Source organism: Amphiura filiformis, chromosome 4 (assembly GCF_039555335.1).
Source record: "Amphiura filiformis chromosome 4, Afil_fr2py, whole genome shotgun sequence".
Classification (NCBI taxonomy): domain Eukaryota; kingdom Metazoa; phylum Echinodermata; class Ophiuroidea; order Amphilepidida; family Amphiuridae; genus Amphiura; species Amphiura filiformis.
This window is the reverse complement of record NC_092631.1, coordinates 46,184,848-46,206,635: the sequence shown is the minus strand read 5'-3', so window position 1 is coordinate 46,206,635 and position 21,788 is coordinate 46,184,848. Positions and strand designations below refer to the sequence as shown.

Here is a 21,788-nt window from a genome sequence, read left to right as displayed (position 1 = left end):
GAAGCACAGCGTTAGTTCTCTTGTTCTTGAATGCTTTGTGTACAACTCAATGTGGCATGAAATGTAGCAAACTGCAGCTTTTAAATTGGCATCTTCCTTGGGTTTTTGGATCGTCATGTTTTTATTTCTAGAACAATTTCAACAAATGAGGTCTTAAATTCGAGCTAAAAAATGCAGCTATTGGCTGCTGGTTCCAATTATGACATATATGTCGTTGTTTAGGATATACAGAGGGTGAACAAAACTGGTACCTTAATTTTTTGGCTTACTGTATTCAATTAGCAAGTTTTTAGTGGGTTCACTGTTGGACAAGAGTAGCTCTGACTTCTTCAGGACAAAGTACCTAAGTATGAGACATGTAGGCCGCCCCTTTCCAAATTGAAGCCTGCCCCTTGTGAACAGTGAACAAGCAGACCTCGTCTATCTGCTAATGTAAAAGTTTTTGGTGGCTCTGAAAAGAGCCGCTCATTGAAGACCGCCCCTTGTCAACAGAGAAAAGTATACAAGTGGTGGCTCTGACAAGGGTCGGTCTTCAATGAAAGGCTCTTTTCTGAGAATGGCTCATATCAGTCTCATGTAATGAGATTGAAAACTGAATTTTTATTTTGAACGACATCACACTCATTTAGCTTGATCACATAAAATACAGTATTATTGACAGCAAGGTTTCCGAATGAATTACATCAATTGATAAATTATCTAAAAATATACTAATATACTGTTTGTTGTGAAATACTTCTTGCCAATATAATAATTCTACATAATACTATGTTAATTTGTTCATTGGAATAGTTTTTGGCATGTTATGTTTAACACTTCTAAGATTCACCTATGCCCATATCATGAGGGTGTTTCAATAGTAAGTTCTATTTTGCAAAGGAGATGTACAAGTGTTACACTTGGTAACTATCGGTAATAGGAATTTGTAATGGAATAAATAAACTTACAATGGGTAAAGATAACTGGTAACCTTACAATGATTTAAGTGTAAATTGGAATCTGTTATGTCTATTGCTAGCATGCAATGCTGAATTCGCCAGCCTCAATCACATGATAAGAAAAATACAGAGTATTCAAAAAGTACAAATTTACTTTAGTTATTTTGATGTCTGATTGAGTCTTTATAGGTAGTTTTCACTTTTGTCATTTGCCCACTTCAGTAGAACATCAATGCTTGTTCCAAAACTACGAAAATCTGAATTTTGGAGTTCTGATTCACTGATAATTCCTTGAAGGTAAGATTGGAGTTAAGTAAGCATTAGTGAAATCGGTCCCATGGATGAGAATGACACTCGTTAAGTCACCAGCAAATTGGTGCTAGCAAGTTAACTTTCATTTAACCCAGTCAGCAGATGAGTAACCTTTCATGGGTCAATATGAGCATTAATATTACATGCCAAGTGACACATTACTTCCCTGAAATAAAGCTGCAGTTCATTTGTTTATCACTTATAGTTACGGGAAGAGTTCAAGTTGGGGTTATGGATAAGATAGGCCAGGTTACTGAATTAGGTTGGGGTTAGCAGTTTAGGGTTATAATTAGGTTTAGGGATTTTATTAAGGAGGCACACAGGATCACTAATTATCCATTATTATTCACCTCATAACTCGAAAACTATTTATGTAAAGTATATAAAAGTATACATTTTTTGAACGGAAATGAGCTCATCAATCCATTTAAAATGTCAGTTTTGGGTCAAAAAGTACAATTTTCGAGAAAATCCAAAAAAGCGGCTTTTTTGACCAAAAATTTTGGTCCGCCATAAAAAATTATTTGAAAATCAAAAACTGTAAAACATGAATTTGATTAATTAAGAAGAAAAAATCTAGAAAGTGTTATTTTATATTAAAGAAATTTTGCTTAGTTTTTAAAATATAGGCAAAAAATCAGTAAAACGTATGACCCGTGTTCAAATTTTTGAATCATGGGTGATAAAAAAGTTCTAGGCCCTAATTTAAAAAAATGAAAAAACACTATCTAGATTTTGGCCATATCTAAACGTTTGACTTAAAAACTTACCTCAGTGATACTTCATTTAGACGCTATGGCGGACCAAAAATGGTTAAAAGTGGTCAAAAGTGAACTTGCCGAAAATCGCGATTTAGAAAAATACAGCGGATTTTAGGTCCATTTTTGAAGATTATTCCATAAATATATAATCCGGTGACTTGTGACGCTTTGGTCAAGTTAGAAAATGAGAAGGGCGTCCAACTGCAGCAGATTGGCATTTTTTGGTGATTTAGAAGGTAAAATATACAATTTTACTAAATTATCTGTGCACATTCGGCAGATATTTATCCACATGTGTAATCATTTTATTTACTGCAGTCTTGTTTCCATGGTGCAGCAGAGCTTCCGGCAAAGCCGCGCCCAGCGGCGTCAGCGTCAGCGTTTGAGGAGCGACAGGCGCGGACAGACAGACAGGTTACGCGAATAAGTTGCACAGTGCATGGTAGTGTTGCCGCGAACGAAACCATGATTATTTAAGCACAATTTTGTCCTGTTCCGTACAAAAAAAAGATCATGCTCTATATTAAAATTTGCGGACATCAGAACATTAAAAGTAGCATAGAATAACTGACAAGCAATTATTTTAGCAGATAATCAGGAAGTTTTATGAAATGAAGAATAAATTGAGACATATTATAATTGTGATTTCTGTTTTGTCCTAATTTTCTTAATTTTGCTTTAAAAATGCAATGTTTTTAATTTATCGCTTTTTGGTTATTTTCTTTCCTTTTTTTTTTTTTTGGTGTTGACAAATATTGCATTTTATGTTCATTGTCCTTTTCTGAACCGCAAACATGATGTTGTTACTACTGTTGCTTTTTCTTTTTAGTTAGTGCTTGAGAGGCACCACAACGGCCCGTCTGCCGCCAATGAGATTTTAACGCCGTTATAGCTAGGCCTACACCACAGGAATCCCAAGTAAAATTTGAAAAGATTCTGATGTGTCGCATTACTCAATATTCCGTTTTTGTTATTGTAATTGTTTGTAGTTATCATATTTTATTTTTAACTTTTTACGGAATATCAAACACGTACAAAGGTCATAGGCCTATCATAGGCCTAAAGCTACAATAAAGTTGTAAAATATTTTGTACCGCATAAAAAGTGAATAAAATACAACAACAAAAATTTTTAAAAAGTGTGTCTGTTGTTGTTTTCAATCAAATAAACGTGTAAAAATTGGGGTAAAAGTTGTAATATGTCTTGAATAAACTTCTTGTAAAACGGACAAAAAGTAGACCTATATATTATGTTAAACAGGCAAAACACGGAGAGGTCACAAGAAAACTGAAAAACACGGAAATTGACATAGCCTAACAAAACCGAATTTCAAAAGTAGAAAACGGAACACTTGTGGCTTTAAATTAGATCGTGGTTTATGCAGTAGGCCTACCGTATAGGCATCATGCTGTAAAGAGCGTTTTAAAACACTGCATGAAAACATTCACGAAAAATGCTTTAAAGCAGTTTACCTTTTAAAGTATGCAGAAAACATTATAAACGTGAAAGTTGAAAACCAGGCAAACATTGCAAATAAAAAGGCATTCGCCAAAACATTCGCAAAAAAGTGTTGTAAAACCAAAAGCTTTTATCGCAATCATAATCAATCAGGAGTAGAGAACGTTTGAAAACGAATCTTAAATCCGTGTTTTAATAACACTTTGAAACATTATTCAGGGCCTTAGGTATCTAATATAGGCCTACCGGTAGTAACTGCTTACCTATTTTTATGGTCTTCAAAATTAAGACGAGACTGAACGACCGCAGAGGCCCCCGAACCAAGGCTGGGACTGCATAATTATAAGGTAATATAATAGGCCTATATTCTTGTCCAACTACACCAACTTGGTAAATCAAATAATAACAATGAAATGAAATGAATGAATGAATGAATGAATGAATGAATGAATGAAATAAAACAAATTTTTAAACATAAAACAATAAGCCTAATGATGTACGGGCTAAGTCTAGCCTACTAGCAAAATATTTAGGGCCTACGTTTTCTGTCGTATCTACCAGATTGCGTCATCATTACAGGGCTTCTTACGGGTAACTACTTCTTACAGATAAATTTCATCTTTTCAAGTTCAGAATGAAACTTGAAAAACAAAATAAAACAAACAAAAAATTCACTAAATTATGTTCATATAAAAACCTATAATTTATACCACTATATCAGCACTTTTTTGGCGAAATTTATCGAGTAGGCCTACTGATTCTAGGATGGGGACGGTGGTGGTCTGTCGGCCCGCAGTTTCGCAATGCAATGGTAAACGCTTTACCTACATTGGAAGAGATCAATACGATAAAATACGGTAGTTATCGCGATTGGCGACTCCAGCGCCTCAATCAGCAATCACCTCGCCCATCCAGTTTACCATGTGTGCGTGTCTTTGCTAGCTGTACGCCGCAGTACGCATTTCGAGAACGCGATATATTGCGGGAAAACAATGATTTATTTGCTTTTGCATTTTGACGAATTTTAATGAAAAAGGGTCTTTAAAATAGCTTTTCTTATGGTTCAAATTTTAAGATTTCTTTAAAATCTATTAATGACAAGATAAAATACGGTTTGAAGATGACATTAATGATGAAAACTCAATTTTGGCCATGTAACACTTCAGTGATCCTGTGTGCATCCTTAAGTTATAATAAGGGTTTTGGTACGGCTTAGGCATAGGCTTAGGCTTATATTAAAGGTTACTTTGGTAAGGAATTTTGGACAGTGTGGTGAAAATATTACAAAAGTAAAATGCACATTACTGTTAATGATTAACTTTTGTGTCCTATGAATACTTATCTATGAATACTAATTATCTATACTGATTATCTATGTGTGTGCAGATATGTTCTTCAGATATAATTGATTTTATAAAATATATTTATATCGTACCAATTTTTATATTTATAAGAAAATATTGGTCCTAATTCTCACTTTTTAGTTTCAAAATTACACTGATAATTTTGATTGTCTACAAATGTACTATAGTAAAACAGATCCTTAATTTTATAAAATGTCAAAAGAAAATATTTAAATTGTTCATATTTAGAGAAATTAGAGATTTTCGTAATATATCAAATAATTATTGACACTTAAGGCAGAACAAATATTTTTCATAAAAAGAATTGTTGTGTCCTCATCAATTTCATCATTTACATTTTAATACAATGATTGGTGTCAAAAATTTAAAAATCCTACTTTGAATCAACTTCTTTTTTATCTCATACAAATTATTTTTACTTTTCAAACTACGTAGATATTTATTGAACATATTGGTATAGAAATAACTTTCTAATATCTAATTTTGGCCAAAGTTTTGTTCAATTATTTATCATCATGGATGGATACAGAGACACATGCTTAATGACATTTCAATGCAAGTATTCTTTGTTGGATATTGTGCGTACACTACTATAATCAGAGCCAGAGATAAAAATACTAGTTTACATCTGTCGTAACCAGTCAATCAAATTCAGAAATGATTTGTTAACTATTTGTCGTGAGGATTGAAATTTCTGAATGCAGCGGTAAAACAGTGTACCATATGGTTAATTTTTCACCTTCAAACATACGAACTGTCAAAAGTTATGTCTTTGTAATAGGAAACTTTCTTTCCTGAAGGTACCATGTCAACAATGCCTAGAAAAGTTGCCTTTTGCCTTGAAAGGTACCATCATTTTTCGCCATTTTCTGCAATTCCTTTAATACGCTACAAGCCAATACCAGGCTGTGGAGAGTTGATCGTCAGGCGCAAACTACTATTTTTATTTCTGGCTCCGACTATATTGATGTGAGATCAAGCTAATTCTGGAGTTACTTGATTGTTCTTGTAACTTGGCAATGGTGTGGCTGTAGCCTTCCATTTTATTTGGCCAATAGCATTATATCTTATAACTAGAGGCCAATAGTACTTTTTGCTTCCCCTATATAATGATGTGACCGACATCAAACCTTTGCGTCATCAGCTCGGTTCAGTTTTATGGTAGAATGCATCTATGATGAATGCAAGCAATTTTTTTGGGCTTTTGTTTAATACATCTGTGTGGGTGTGGGTGTGCATAAAAGTCAAAACATGATTTCCTATGATGCTAGTCATGCTACTGCCTAGCTCATTAGCTTGATATTTATGGTCACAATTGCCAAATACAAAATCAAGTAAACTCCAATAATAATATTTCAAGCCATCAGTATTAGCAAATATTAATAACTGAAAAATATCTCCATAATGGATATGATATTCAAGGTTCTATTCTAATATAAACCCCATGCATTACTACCAGCTGAATTATTGGCCTCCAAGATCTATTAGGTACAAAGAGGCTTATCATATATTGAGCCAATCAGAGATAAGGTAGAATGGTCAGTAGACGAATAAGCTAAAATTGCTAAGAGATCTAAAAGCTCTATTATGATTGTACGATTATGAAGATTATCATTCATCCAGGTATAAATAACTATGAAATGAAATTAGAGTTACAATCTGATCTACTGGACTTATATTACGTTTTTTATGAGTGGCAATATTTCACATCCTATCTCGGATGCATCGTAAGGCCAACTGATGTTAAAGCGGCCTGAGGATGCATCCGAGGTAGGATGTGAAATATTGCCACTCACAAAAACGTAAGTCCAGTAGATCAGATTATAACTCTAATTTCATTTCTATTATGATTGGTTATTCAGATGATTATATCATGTAATTAACCAATCAGGGACTCTGTAAGAGAGGCAGTAGTGCACATGGGGTTCATACATTAATATCTACTTTGAAGTACAGTGATAACATCAACAAAATAGTTCTACAGAGATACATATTGTCATTTCATTGCTTATGTAAAATACAAAACTGTGCACAAATTTTAATAAAGTCTTATAAATTTGAATGTAATTGCATGATTGCATGATAGAGAGTAGCACAGAGACACAAAATGTAAATCTTTCAAACACTTATCAATCCAATAAAACTTTCAAACATACACATCAAATTCACCAAATTAATACATATATACCTCTCAATACAAAGTTCACGACCCTGCGACCTTTCACCTAACAGCCTTCTAGTACACATAATAATTCTGGACGTTGATTCACTTATTGCAAAAATACATAGTGGTAACCTAGGCTGACTATATGGACTCTATCACAGTCTGCTGGTATGGGTTCATCCTAAGTCACCTGGTAGCAAGGAGGCACTGCGCATGAATGAAGGATCAACGGAGGCTAACTTGGCTGCTAGAAATGCATGCATACAGTGGAGAAGCCTCTTCAAGTTTGGACATTCCATTTCCTGGCAAGAAAATAAGAAGAAAAAAAAAATTTAATAAAAACTGTTCGACAAGCAATTACATCAGCAGAAATGTTAATGATACTAATTAAGGGATCTAGAATGAGCGTTTATGGCGTTTCTACAGTATTTTTTGTTGGACATGAGAGCACCTCAGACATATCGAATTGCATTCTGAATACGAAGCATGTCTTTCTGATATCAAATAATTTTCATTTTTTGAAATTCACAATATAATACAAATTTTATGACAAATTATTAAAATTTGATATTTTTCAAATTTTGATATATAACAGTCCTCGAAATAAATTTTATAAATCTAATGATATATTCTTAAAGTGTATGTAGCTGGGAGGAAAAGTCGACGATCAATTGAAAATTTTGACCTTTTATATTGAAGATATGGATTTTTTCCCCAAAGACCTATTTTTTTGGTGTTTTGGGGAAAAAATCCATATCTTCAATACGAAAAGGTCAAAATTTTCAATTGATCGCTGGCTTTTCATCCCACCCAATATCAATTTTTAATGATTTGCCATAAAATGTGTATTACATTGCGAATTTCAAAAAGTCAAAATTATTTGATCTCATCAGGACATTCTTCGTATTCAGAATGCAATTCGATATGTCTGATGTGCTCTAATGTCCCACAATAAATACTGTCCAAACGTTCATACCCCTTCCCTTAATGAACTGGGTACAAATTCAACAAAATAAGCTTTGAAAATGTATATCTATGACTAATACAATTGTTTATTATAATAGATTTACTACCGTTTATCTGTAGCTTTTCTTTGTTCATCTTCTAATGACCGAAATTAAATAAACTTTTAGTTAGGTGGCAATGGCCTGCCTAGTCCTTTTCATCTCCCTACTTTAGTTAGGTGGCAATGGCCTGCCTAGTCCTTTTCATCTCCCTACTTTAGTTAGGTGGCAATGGCCTGCCTAGTCCTTTTCATCTCCCTACTTTAGTTAGGTGGCAATGGCCTGCCTAGTCCTTTTCATCTCCCTACTTTAGTTAGGTGGCAATGGCCTGCCTAGTCCTTTTCATCTCCCTACTTTAGTTAGGTGGCAATGGCCTGCCTAGTCCTTTTCATCTCCCTACTTTAGTTAGGTGGCAATGGCCTGCCTAGTCCTTTTCATCTCCCTACTTTAGTTAGGTGGCAATGGCCTGCCTAGTCCTTTTCATCTCCCTACTTTAGTTAGGTGGCAATGGCCTGCCTAGTCCTTTTCATCTCCCTACTTTAAAAGAAGAACCTTTTTGCAATGTTTGTCAAAGAAACTACAATGGGAACCCACATTATACTCCCTATTTCAGAAAAATACATTACTCTTTTTTTTGGATTAAAGAAGTATTATGATGATTTGCTAAATGAAACATAGCTAAATTCTAATCTTTTAGCTAGTTCTAACTTGGCAATGAAAGTCAAATTTTGCAATTTTTTTTATTCCAAAAAAATATTGCTGTATATTTCTGGAACTGGCATTACAACAATAAAACAATAAACGGAATTTATATAGCGCCTTAGCATAAGTATGAACAAAGCGCTTTACAATGATCTTAAAAGTACAACTTACACTACATCTTAGGCTACAGTAAAATGTACAACTTAATTAAAAATAAAAAACTTAGTTTGGAAACAAATAGGTTTTCAGATTAGATTTAAAAGTGGCCAGACTATGTGAAGTACGAAGTTTTACAGGTAATTTGTTCCAGAGAGCTGGCACAGAATTGCAGAAGGCGTTATTCCCATATGATGTGTGAGTTCTTTTACATTCAAGCAGACTGCCATCAGCATGTGATCGTAGGAACATACCATCAGAAAATGTGTGAGATTTTAGGAGATTTAGGCATTAGAACTTTGTAAGTAACAAACATAAATAATTTATGTTGTGCTATTCCAAACCCACAAGTTCTCAGTACACTTTACAGTATTTCACTGATCATAGTGGTCTAAGAATAGATCATCCAGCAACACAGTGCAGAACCCTAATCAGTCCAGGCCAAGATTAACCATTGCAGCCAGGATCTGCAGAGGATTACTGAACTACACTGTCAAAGGGTCACAAAAGCTTAGCACTAGATTGCTGGTTATTCCAAATTTCTCACACTATTTAATTTTGACTAGAAGCTTTTAATGTTTGTAAGTTAAAGCCATAATGTGTGATTTGCTTCACAGCGATGCCCTCAATTTTACTTGGATTTCTACTTTTTGCATAATTATAATGCCCAGTGGTATACTAAAATACCACATAAAAGACTAAGCCTGAAGTGCTTTAATAACAGTAAAATTTAACTTTCTGTATTAAAACCGGGTCGACACGGTTTTATTCAGAGTTCAACGATCGAGTACTTGCTAACATGTACCGTGGATGTCAGCTTATATGTACACACTTTGAGCGTGATGCTCCGTGCAGTTACATGTAATACGATCGACGAGCGCAGTACACGCATTGTAGGCGTTGGAATGAATCGCAATTTTCTTTGTTATACCTCATTTGTTTGGCTCGAAATTAAAAGGGGATAATGTGATCAGGAAAACGAACATTTAAATAAGAATCTATTCTTTATGCAAATCACACATTATTGCTTTAATATTGTACCTGTAATTCAATCTGCCCACTGGAATTCAAAAACTGGAGTCTGACTTTGGCCTGACTATCATCTGAGGATCCTTTGAGTTGAGAGAAACGGTATCTCCAAATAACAGACTGAAATATAATCAAAGAAAAGACACACAAGATGTCACATTGACTCTCTAAATCTGGTCGTTCAGAGTAAAATCTGCTTATTCTGATAGGACTTAATTGAAATGTAATCTAAAATTCTGAAATGCCTGCTTTTCTTGGTTATTTCAATCTGATGATATAGTCATGGTTGGTGTACAGCATTATCATCAGTCTTCAAATCAGTTTAGAAAAAATAATGTATTTCTTGTATCATTCTTCAAAACCAATATGCAAAAACCTGGAACAAAGTCACATCCAGGGTATCTTAAGGTTGGTCTGAACCCTGGAATTATGGAAACTTCCGGGCCTCATAACTTCTAAATTGTTGGTCTAAAGTATATAAAAGTATATATATTTAGAATGGCAAAGACTTGATAAGTTCATCTGTGAGGTCAAATTTGGGCCAAAATGCCATTTTTGGCCCAAAATCCCAAACTTGGGCCACTTCTTTTTCGTGCATCCTAACAAAAAAATTCTTGGGCCAAAATTTTTTTTTTATTAATTTTTAAAAACTAGATCAAAATATCTAGGACCCGTTTTTTCATTTTTTAAATTTTGACCAATTTCACCAAAAATATTTGAAATTTGGGGCAAAATCTGGCTTTTTTATGATTTTTTTGAAAAATCAGCATTTTTTGACCATTTTTGGTGCAAATTTCTCTAGTGGAAGTAATAACTAGTGGAAGTGTAGGCCTATATATTATTTGACCCACAATATCAGTACAAACATCAATACAGGGACATACTGCTGATATGGGTTTCATTTTTGTCCTGGTGGTATAAGGATGTCCCTTTTTGAGTGAATATTGGTATATTGATGTGTCAGGTTTACCAATTTCAATCTTGAGTCAAAATTTCTCAAAACATTAAAATAAAAAAGTGAAAAATTACATAAGTTGAGTAAAGTTGGTCCAAAATCTGGGCCTTGGGATATAGAAATGAATCCCATTTTGAGTCAAAATTTGAATGAATAAATAAATAAATAAATAAATAAATAAATAAATAAATACATACATACTATAAAACCAGAACACAAACAATCCTGAAGTGTCTGGTGACATGAGACTCTGTTGCAGTCTCTGCATTGTACTTACCTTGTTCTGTGCATCAAAGAGTGTAAATCCTGTGGTCAAGTCTAATGTCAGCCCAACCACTCTTTTCCTCCATGTGCATCCATAGGTTTTACTCTGTGATTAAAGGCAGACAATATCTAGATTGTGATATTTGTTTCTTCGGCATCAAATGTTTGCAATTCATAAGGTTTTTAATTTTACAAGAAATGTGACTCAATTTGGTACTACTAAAGAGCTTGGTTAAGGGATCTGGAATGAGCGTTTTGACAGTATTTTTGTGGGACATGAGAGCACCTCAGACGTGTCGAATTGCATTCTGAATACTGAAGCATGTCTTTCTGATATCAAATAATTTTCATTTTTGAAATTCACGATATAATACAAATTTTATGACAAATTATTAAAATTTTATATTTTTCAAATTTTTGATATATAACAGTCCTCGAAATAAATTGTATAAATCTAATGATATATTCTTAAAGTGTATGTAGCTGGGAGGAAAAGTTTACGATCAATTGAAAATTTTGACCTTTTATATTGAAGATATGGATTTTTTCCCAAAAAGACCTTTTTGTTGGTGTTTTGGGAAAAAATCCATATCTTCAATACTGAAAGGTCAAAATTTTCAATTGATTGTCGGCTTTTCATCCCACCTACATACACTTTAAGTATAAATCATCAGATTTATAAAGTTTACTTCGAGTAGTTAAATTTCAAAATACCAATTTTGAATCATTTGCCATTAAATGTGTATTACATTGCAAATTTCAAAAAATCAAAATTATTTGATATCAGAAGGACATTCTTCGTATTCCGAATGCAATTCGATATATCTGATGTGCTCTAATGTCCCACAATAAATACTGTCCAAACGTTCATACCCCACCCCAAAATGTCAAACACATCTCACAAATGTATTTTCCTCTAACAATAATTTAAAACAGAGTGATCCTGCCCATAGGAAATGGAGGTTCTAATTTGGTTGAAAAGTTTCACCATCATTTTAAGGGAAGGGGTATGAACCACGATTTCTCCGCGATATGGAAAAACGGAAAGATTCACAGAATTCGGACGTTTGCTCACGGAAATTTGAAAATGCCACAAAATAGTGAAAAACTGTGTAAAATGTCTAAATTTTGTGTTGATTTGCAAAATAAAACAAAGAAAAGTGATTATTTAGCAGTAATCAACTATTAAACAATCTATTCTAGCATTAATTCTAGGCCTACGATGCAAGATTCTGGCCATACTACAGTAAAAGCTAAGACAAAATACACTTTTAAAACATGTTTGTTTTTACTTTTCAGTGCTTTATAGTGGAAAACAGAAAATCACGGAAATTGTCCAATTTGTAACACGGATTTTAAATTTTGTAACACAGAGAAATTGTGGCTGTAGGCTTAACCTCTTTGGTTAACACTCAGTTACTTACCGCAAGTTTGATAGCTGCTGCATGCATAGCTCTAAGTACAGCACTTTGCCATACATTGAGTTCACTGCGACTCTCTGTACTCATATAATGGTTCTCATCGCCAGTTACTTACCGCAAGTTTGATAGCTGCTGCATGCGTAGCTCTGAGTACAGCACTTTGCCATACATTGAGTTCACTGCGACTCTCTGTACTCATATAATGGTTCTCATCGTCAGTTACTTACCGCAAGTTTGATAGCTGCTGCATGCGTAGCTCTGAGTACAGCACTTTGCCATACATTGAGTTCACTGCGACTCTCTGTACTCATATAATGGTTCTCATCGCCAGTTACTTACCGCAAGTTTGATAGCTGCTGCATGCGTAGCTCTGAGTACAGCACTTTGCCATACATTGAGTTCACTGCGACTCTCTGTACTCATATAATGGTTCTCATCGTCAGTTACTTACCGCAAGTTTGATAGCTGCTGCATGCGTAGCTCTGAGTACAGCACTTTGCCATACATTGAGTTCACTGCGACTCTCTGTACTCATATAATGGTTCTCATCGTCAGTTACTTACCGCAAGTTTGATAGCTGCTGCATCCGTAGCTCTGAGTACAGCACTTTGCCATACATTGAGTTCACTGCGACTCTCTGTACTCATATAATGGTTCTCATCGTCAGTTACTTACCGCAAGTTTGATAGCTGCTGCATCCGTAGCTCTGAGTACAGCACTTTGCCATACATTGAGTTCACTGCGACTCTCTGTACTCATATAATGGTTCTCATCGTCAGTTACTTACCGCAAGTTTGATAGCTGCTGCATGCGTAGCTCTGAGTACAGCACTTTGCCATACATTGAGTTCACTGCGACTCTCTGTACTCATATAATGGTTCTCATCGTCAGTTACTTACCGCAAGTTTGATAGCTGCTGCATGCGTAGCTCTGAGTACAGCACTTTGCCATACATTGAGTTCACTGCGACTCTCTGTACTCATATAATGGTTCTCATCGTCAGTTACTTACCGCAAGTTTGATAGCTGCTGCATGCGTAGCTCTGAGTACAGCACTTTGCCATACATTGAGTTCACTGCGACTCTCTGTACTCATATAATGGTTCTCATCGTCAGTTACTTACATAAGTTTGATAGCTGCTGCATGCGTAGCTCTGAGTACAGCACTTTGCCATACATTGAGTTCACTGCGACTCTCTGTACTCATATAATGGTTCTCATCGTCAGTTACTTACCGCAAGTTTGATAGCTGCTGCATGCATAGCTCTGAGTACAGCACTTTGCCATACATTGAGTTCACTGCGACACTCTGTACTCATATAATGGTTCTCATCGTCAGTTACTTACCGCAAGTTTGATAGCTGCTGCATGCGTAGCTCTGAGTACAGCACTTTGCCATACATTGAGTTCACTGCGACACTCTGTACTCATATAATGGTTCTCATCATCAGTTACTTACCGCAAGTTTGATAGCTGCTGCATGCATAGCTCTGAGTACAGCACTTTGCCATACACTGAGTTCACTGCGACTCTCTGTACTCATATAATGGTTCTCATCGTCAGTTACTTACCGCAAGTTTGATAGCTGCTGCATCCGTAGCTCTGAGTACAGCACTTTGCCATACATTGAGTTCACTGCGACTCTCTGTACTCATATAATGGTTCTCATCGTCAGTTACTTACCGCAAGTTTGATAGCTGCTGCATGCGTAGCTCTAAGTACAGCACTTTGCCATACATTGAGTTCACTGCGACACTCTGTACTCATATAATGGTTCTCATCGTCAGTTACTTACCGCAAGTTTGATAGCTGCTGCATGCGTAGCTCTGAGTACAGCACTTTGCCATACATTGAGCTCACTGCGACTCTCTCTGTACTCATATAATGGTTCTCATCGTCAGTTACTTACCGCAAGTTTGATAGCTGCTGCATGCGTAGCTCTGAGTACAGCACTTTGCCATACATTGAGCTCACTGCGACTCTCTGTACTCATATAATGGTTCTCATCGTCAGTTACTTACCGCAAGTTTGATAGCTGCTGCATGCGTAGCTCTGAGTACAGCACTTTGCCATACATTGAGTTCACTGCGACTCTCTGTACTCATATAATGGTTCTCATCGTCAGTTACTTACCGCAAGTTTGATAGCTGCTGCATGCGTAGCTCTGAGTACAGCACTTTGCCATACATTGAGTTCACTGCGACTCTCTGTACTCATATAATGGTTCTCATCGTCAGTTACTTACCGCAAGTTTGATAGCTGCTGCATGCGTAGCTCTGAGTACAGCACTTTGCCATACATTGAGTTCACTGCGACTCTCTGTACTCATATAATGGTTCTCATCGTCAGTTACTTACCGCAAGTTTGATAGCTGCTGCATGCGTAGCTCTGAGTACAGCACTTTGCCATACATTGAGTTCACTGCGACTCTCTGTACTCATATAATGGTTCTCATCGTCAGTTACTTACCGCAAGTTTGATAGCTGCTGCATGCGTAGCTCTGAGTACAGCACTTTGCCATACATTGAGTTCACTGCGACTCTCTGTACTCATATAATGGTTCTCATCGTCAGTTACTTACCGCAAGTTTGATAGCTGCTGCATGCATAGCTCTGAGTACAGCACTTTGCCATACATTGAGTTCACTGCGACACTCTGTACTCATATAATGGTTCTCATCGTCAGTTACTTACCGCAAGTTTGATAGCTGCTGCATGCGTAGCTCTGAGTACAGCACTTTGCCATACATTGAGTTCACTGCGACACTCTGTACTCATATAATGGTTCTCATCATCAGTTACTTACCGCAAGTTTGATAGCTGCTGCATGCATAGCTCTGAGTACAGCACTTTGCCATACACTGAGTTCACTGCGACTCTCTGTACTCATATAATGGTTCTCATCGTCAGTTACTTACCGCAAGTTTGATAGCTGCTGCATCCGTAGCTCTGAGTACAGCACTTTGCCATACATTGAGTTCACTGCGACTCTCTGTACTCATATAATGGTTCTCATCGTCAGTTACTTACCGCAAGTTTGATAGCTGCTGCATGCGTAGCTCTAAGTACAGCACTTTGCCATACATTGAGTTCACTGCGACACTCTGTACTCATATAATGGTTCTCATCGTCAGTTACTTACCGCAAGTTTGATAGCTGCTGCATGCGTAGCTCTGAGTACAGCACTTTGCCATACATTGAGCTCACTGCGACTCTCTGTACTCATATAATGGTTCTCATCGTCAGTTACTTACCGCAAGTTTGATAGCTGCTGCATGCGTAGCTCTGAGTACAGCACTTTGCCATACATTGAGCTCACTGCGACTCTCTGTACTCATATAATGGTTCTCATCGTCAGTTACTTACCGCAAGTTTGATAGCTGCTGCATGCGTAGCTCTGAGTACAGCACTTTGCCATACATTGAGTTCACTGCGACTCTCTGTACTCATATAATGGTTCTCATCGTCAGTTACTTACCGCAAGTTTGATAGCTGCTGCATGCGTAGCTCTGAGTACAGCACTTTGCCATACATTGAGTTCACTGCGACTCTCTGTACTCATATAATGGTTCTCATCGTCAGTTACTTACCGCAAGTTTGATAGCTGCGGCATGCGTAGCTCTAAGTACAGCACTTTGCCATACATTGAGTTCACTGCGACTCTCTGTACTCATATAATGGTTCTCATCGGCACCCGATTGCAAGCTGAAGCAGTGAGGCCTATCATCAAGTAATTCAGAATCCTATTTAAACAAGATCAACAAAGTTATTGTTACCGTATTGTTATCCCCTCTAATAAATGCTCCACCCCATTATTTTTTCCATGAAAAAATGACCGATATCCAGATAAATTACATTTGATATCCTGTGAGTAAGCTTAATACTGGCAATTGCTGGCCATCATGGTTCACTTTTAACTTATATAATAGCAGAATTTTCATTTAAAGATTTAAGTAAATCACATTCTTTCATAACAATGCATTTACATAATGTAATTTGGCAGAATAAACCAATAACACACTGTTTACATGGGTGCCAACATATTTGATTGGAACCCAGAAACAAACCAAAGTCACTCAGTCATATTATAAGAATATAGTGACTTGAACATTAAAAAATTACCATTAATAAATGCCTCCCTTTTGGACAATGCAATGCCGGGACATTTAATAGAGTAAACATCTTGTTAATGTGTTTACCAGTAACTCTTTTAACTCAACTTACTTTGAATATTCTTGTGATGACCTCATACAACTTATATACCCTCTCACACTTCACCCAGTCTCTTGTGTTCAACTGAAATAACAACACATATAATAATTAGTGTCTTTAAACCGAGTTATCACTCTATAGGCAAGCTTTAATCTAACATTTTAGAGGCACAAGGCTCATATGAACCTGTACAAATTAAAAGAAAGTCTATGGAAGACGAAAAGTTAAGCCTATATGTACATGTAGATAAATACAGATTTTGTAATTTTTTATAAGAGTTTCTTGCTTTGTACAGTTTTTTTTGATAATTTACTGAAAGTTGCTTAATAAATTGGATATCATCATTTTTGTCATCGTCCATTTTGTTGCTGTCATCATCATCATCATCATCATCATCATCATCATCATCATCAACATGATCATCATCATCATCATCATCTGAAATCATCATCATCATCATCTGAAATCATCATCATCTGAAATCATCTGAAATCATCATCATCATCTGAAATCATCATCATCATCTGAAATCATCATCTGAAATCATCATCTGAAATCATTATGCAATGAAATTGTTACATACCGGAGGTGCATCAAACAGCATGACATCTGAGCCTTTGATAGCTAAAAATTTGGGTATCCAAGCCTGCTGGTATGGGTTGGTAGGTACACGTTCTGCCACCCACCCCATATGAACAACCTGGTGAAAGAAAAACAGGTTGAAACTAAAGTTAGTTGCAAAAAAGGTATCTGGATTCATTAACAACTGCAACACCTAATACAAGGTACTCACACCTCCGTCACTACGATTTCCACTGTCCTTCTCCGTACGAAGGTCTGAGATGTCTACCTTAAACCTTTCCAGGGTACACATGAAATACCACTTTTTCTCATAAATACCACTTCCTACCATTCCTCACGTGAAGATGAGACTTAAACAAAACATATTTGGTGCATGTTCGTAAATTTTGAGCACATTTGAGGATGTAAAAGACCAGACTTGTGACTGTTATTGTCGCCGTGTTTTGAATTCTTCCTATAAATAGATGCCGTCAGTGTGACGTCATCACCGCGACACAAGTTCAGGGTGCCCCGTTTCTACGTACGTACGGCATTCATGGCCCTGTGGTGAGGAAGGAACAACTAGGGCCATGATGTTTCGGGCTAGGCGTAAACATACACCAAGATTTAACGGCCGACTGTCTGTGATAGGATAGGAAACTGATCATGATCTTGTCATGCTGACTGTCTTTTATAAGTGAAAGGCTGGATGCAACAAAGATGTTTCTTTACTGAATAAAAACACAGTGATGGCGTCGCAAAGCTATGTCACTGTTCAATACAGACTCTGAAAAGGTAACTTTTTAAGGGGGTACTATATCCCTGGCTAAATTTGTGCCTATTTTTGCATTTTTCTCAAAAATTATAGTGCATTGGTGACAAGTAAGATATGTATATTATAGGGGCAATGACTACAACTACTGCACTGAAAATTCAGCAACTCAAGGCAAGTAGTTATTGATTTATTAACCAAATATTGATTTTCCCTCATTTTTGATTGTAACTCCACAACTGTTGTCTGTGCTGAAATAAAATTTCCAGTGCAGTAGTTGTAGTCCTTGCCCCTATAATATACATATCTTACTTGTCACCAATGCGCTATAATTTTGATAAAATGCAAAAATAGGCACAACATTGGGCAGGGGTGTAGTACCCCCTTAAGCTTATGTCAATAGGACAGAGTCCAATACCAGTTTATATGCTGCTAAAGATGTTTCTATAAACATTCATGAAAGTTCATTTGTATTGGTATAATTAATGATTGAGGCTTAAAACTAATGATCTAAACACTCACAAAAGACTCATTACACAACAAGGCAGGGTTCAAACTTCTAATCTTAAGGTCACAGAGGTAACAACTGATGATACAATCTCACTTTTGCTGCATTTGGATCAAAAGTTTTAAACTTCAATCATTTCTTATTTTGAGGATGTGAAGAAAATATTCAAAATACTTACCTGTTCTGAAGGTGGAAGCAAATCATTTGACAGTTTCATCTGTTGGAAGAACAGAGAAAAGATGTTTGGTAAATGCTTGCCTCAGGAATGGATAAAAATACAAGAGGCCATAAGATCTTTGGAACATCACTTCAAAGAGTATACTTTATTATCAGACCTGTGTCTTACATGTAACTAATCCTGCATCTAAGGGACCGTTCACAAATATTTGTTAGGGAGGCCTGATGCAAAAAGGGGGAGCCCTGAAAATTTTTGACCCTCCTAAGGGGGGCCCTAAAAAAATGACCAGATAATTTTCATGTTAAAAAGGGGGGCCCTGACATTTTTGAGGTCTGTAAAGGGGGGGCCCGAAAATATTTTGCGATTGCAATTTGTTTGCATCAGGCCCCCCTTACAAGTGTTTGTGAATGGTCCCTAAGTACAGATTGATATTTATATGTAGCTTTTGGTGTGTTTAGCAGCAAACAATATACTTTTGCAAATTTGGACTAGAAATGTTTGCTGTGTTGGAGTGATGATATTTTTCATCAAGTATAAAAGGTTCAATTAAATTTTACTAAACCACCTGAAATCTTAAAAACAGGAAACCCCAAAAAAACTTTATAGATAAACATTTATTTTGCTTACAGATTGTGCATTGAGAGTTGCTACATTTGCTGACACACATTTGAGCCAGTCGTTGAATTCGACAGAGTTTCGTGCCAGAAGAATACCTGAGGTTACACCATCCATACCGATGACTTCAAACGAATTGGTTCTGAAAGGAACATACAAACTAGATGATAGAATTAAACTGTTAATGTTATGGCACAAGAGAATATCAATTTCACTTTGCACTTAATTACATCATGAATGAATAGGTGAACTCCAATTTCAGAGGTATATGCATCTTGCTCATGGAGGGAAAGATAGTGCACTTCTGGAAGGCGATCTTTTCCTTTAGACCATCCTCGCTATATAGGAGCAAATTATTACTTTTGCATCAAGGTTTACTTTTGCATCAAGGTTAAATAGTTGCTAAACACTTTGAAGTTAAGGTTTAATGTATTGGAAGGAGGGCAGGGCTTCGATAAATGAAGGTTAAAACAACTTTTTGAAAACAAGTGAAAATGGCTATTCTGCTAGGAAGTTTTTGTCTCAAAAAACAATTTAAAAATTATCGGAAAAGCAAGAAACATACCTTCATAAAATCAGCATAACTTCTGCCACATAAAAAGATGATCAGATGAATGGAAAGTGGCAAAGAGTTTGTGAAATGAGGGAGTTTTTAAAAGTAAAATGTGTGCATTGTGTTTTCGAGAAATTTGCCATCTTGAATAAATACAAAATTGCGTCATGCAGCAAAATACTGTCAAATGCGCTTGAAAATGCTTGATATGCGAGCGTAAATCACCGTCAGAACGAGCGTACATCAAGCCCTTGTGCTACGCGAAAGTTTTGGAGTTTGCATCACCGGTTTTGTATTCAGCTCTTTTACATCAGAAATTGTGATAAAAACATGAATTTTGGAACAAAATATAGCTTGTTCGAAGAAATAAAAGGTATGTTTGTATAGCTAAGAACATGTTTAACCTTGATACGAAAGTTTCATTTGATAAATTCGTAGTTTTAAACTTATATAGCTCGGGTGGTCTAAAAGAAAAGATCGCCTTCTGGAATATGTTGCCATTCAATTGAAACATTGCTACTATAAGTATATACTTGTTTGCTTGATGCTGTATTAATGTATTACAACAATATGAGGCATCAAGCACTACCTGAGCACTCGCTGTGCTACTTCTAAAAGCTCATGCTTTAAGAGGACAATTAGAACAGATTTTTTTAGTACTTCTATGCTCTGGGCTGTGCGTCTAACGTACATGAGCGTAAACATAGAGCTGATAAACAATCATGCTGATTGGCTATCAACGGTCTTGACAACAAGACAGTTGACCCATTGGTCATTGGCTCATAAAATGGGAGGAGACATCGCCTCTCTACGCGATCACTGATCACCAACGTGCACCAAGACCATGGAAGTACTAAAAAGTTTACTGTAGTTCCATTTCAAGCTACATAATAATGAAAGAGGTACATTATTTTGGTTCCCACGAGTGACAATCCAATATGCTGTATTTCCAACAGCTTTGTGTAGTAGGCTTTAGGGAGTCACTGTTCTCCAAGTCTCTCAATTAGGAAAACTTGATCACCTTATAGCCAATCCATAGAGATTAGATTTAGAGTGTGAATTAGAGTGTGATGGACTTGTGCATAATACTACAACAAATCTGCCATACTGGATTGTCATATGTGAGACCAAAGCACTGTACTTGTGGCATTTATAATGAAAAGCTTAAAATTGAACAACAATTGGCATATTTAAGCTTGAGCATTGCAAAGATTTGCACATGTATGAAAGGTAGTGCGTTCGCGTTGTATTTTGAAATACGATCGCGGTTAGATCGCGTACAGCTGTTGGCAACTGTTCAAAGAACAGACCTTCCAGAATAGTTGGCAACTGTGTACATTCAAATAAATTTTTACTATTATAGGCCTTTTTTTTCTTCTTTTTTTTATGTCGGGCATATCTAGGCATTAACAGCTGAAATCTAGGAGATAACGCTGACAAAACTTCGGCCAGATACAAGTGACCTGGTGAACAAAGATGGTCGCCGTAGATAGCTGGTTGCGGTATTTTTACAAACGAGGTCTTTTATCATGGATCACCTGCCCCGCCATTACCAGATGATCAGCTAATCAAATCTACCCGCCTTATTATATGATTCCTACCTGATTTTATCTGTGCCTGATACATATCTTGTAACTCTTGCCATCAATAGTGGTATACTTATTGCATCCATCCATCTTGTTTCTGTTTTAGCCTGAGCTGGTTGGTGAATGGGAGTGCTGTTTCTTGTCTGAAACAATGTAATGGTGTATAAATATAAACTGTCTATTAGTGTATGTATTCTATTATATGATCCATTGTTCACCAAGTAATTATACTTGTACTATTACACAAATATTTGTACTATTACACAAATTTAAAACA

General features: G+C 36.2%; 1 protein-coding gene across 2 annotated transcripts in view; it reads right to left on the bottom strand.

The window, feature by feature from the left end:
* Nucleotides 1-6,679: 6,679 nt before the first annotated feature.
* Nucleotides 6,680-21,788, bottom strand: part of LOC140150940 (gamma-2-syntrophin-like) — a 136,036-nt gene continuing 120,927 nt past the window's right edge. For both annotated transcript variants that reach the window (XM_072173098.1, XM_072173097.1), the window contains exons 10-18: nt 21,527-21,654; nt 19,385-19,514; nt 18,758-18,796; nt 17,322-17,438; nt 16,751-16,822; nt 16,117-16,269; nt 11,121-11,213; nt 9,901-10,008; nt 6,680-7,299 (exon numbers count right to left, since the gene is read on the bottom strand). In XM_072173098.1, the coding sequence (XP_072029199.1) occupies nt 7,174-7,299; nt 9,901-10,008; nt 11,121-11,213; nt 16,117-16,269; nt 16,751-16,822; nt 17,322-17,438; nt 18,758-18,796; nt 19,385-19,514; nt 21,527-21,654 (966 nt within the window). In that variant the 3' untranslated portion in view covers nt 6,680-7,173. The remainder of the gene's footprint in view (nt 7,300-9,900; nt 10,009-11,120; nt 11,214-16,116; nt 16,270-16,750; nt 16,823-17,321; nt 17,439-18,757; nt 18,797-19,384; nt 19,515-21,526; nt 21,655-21,788) is intronic.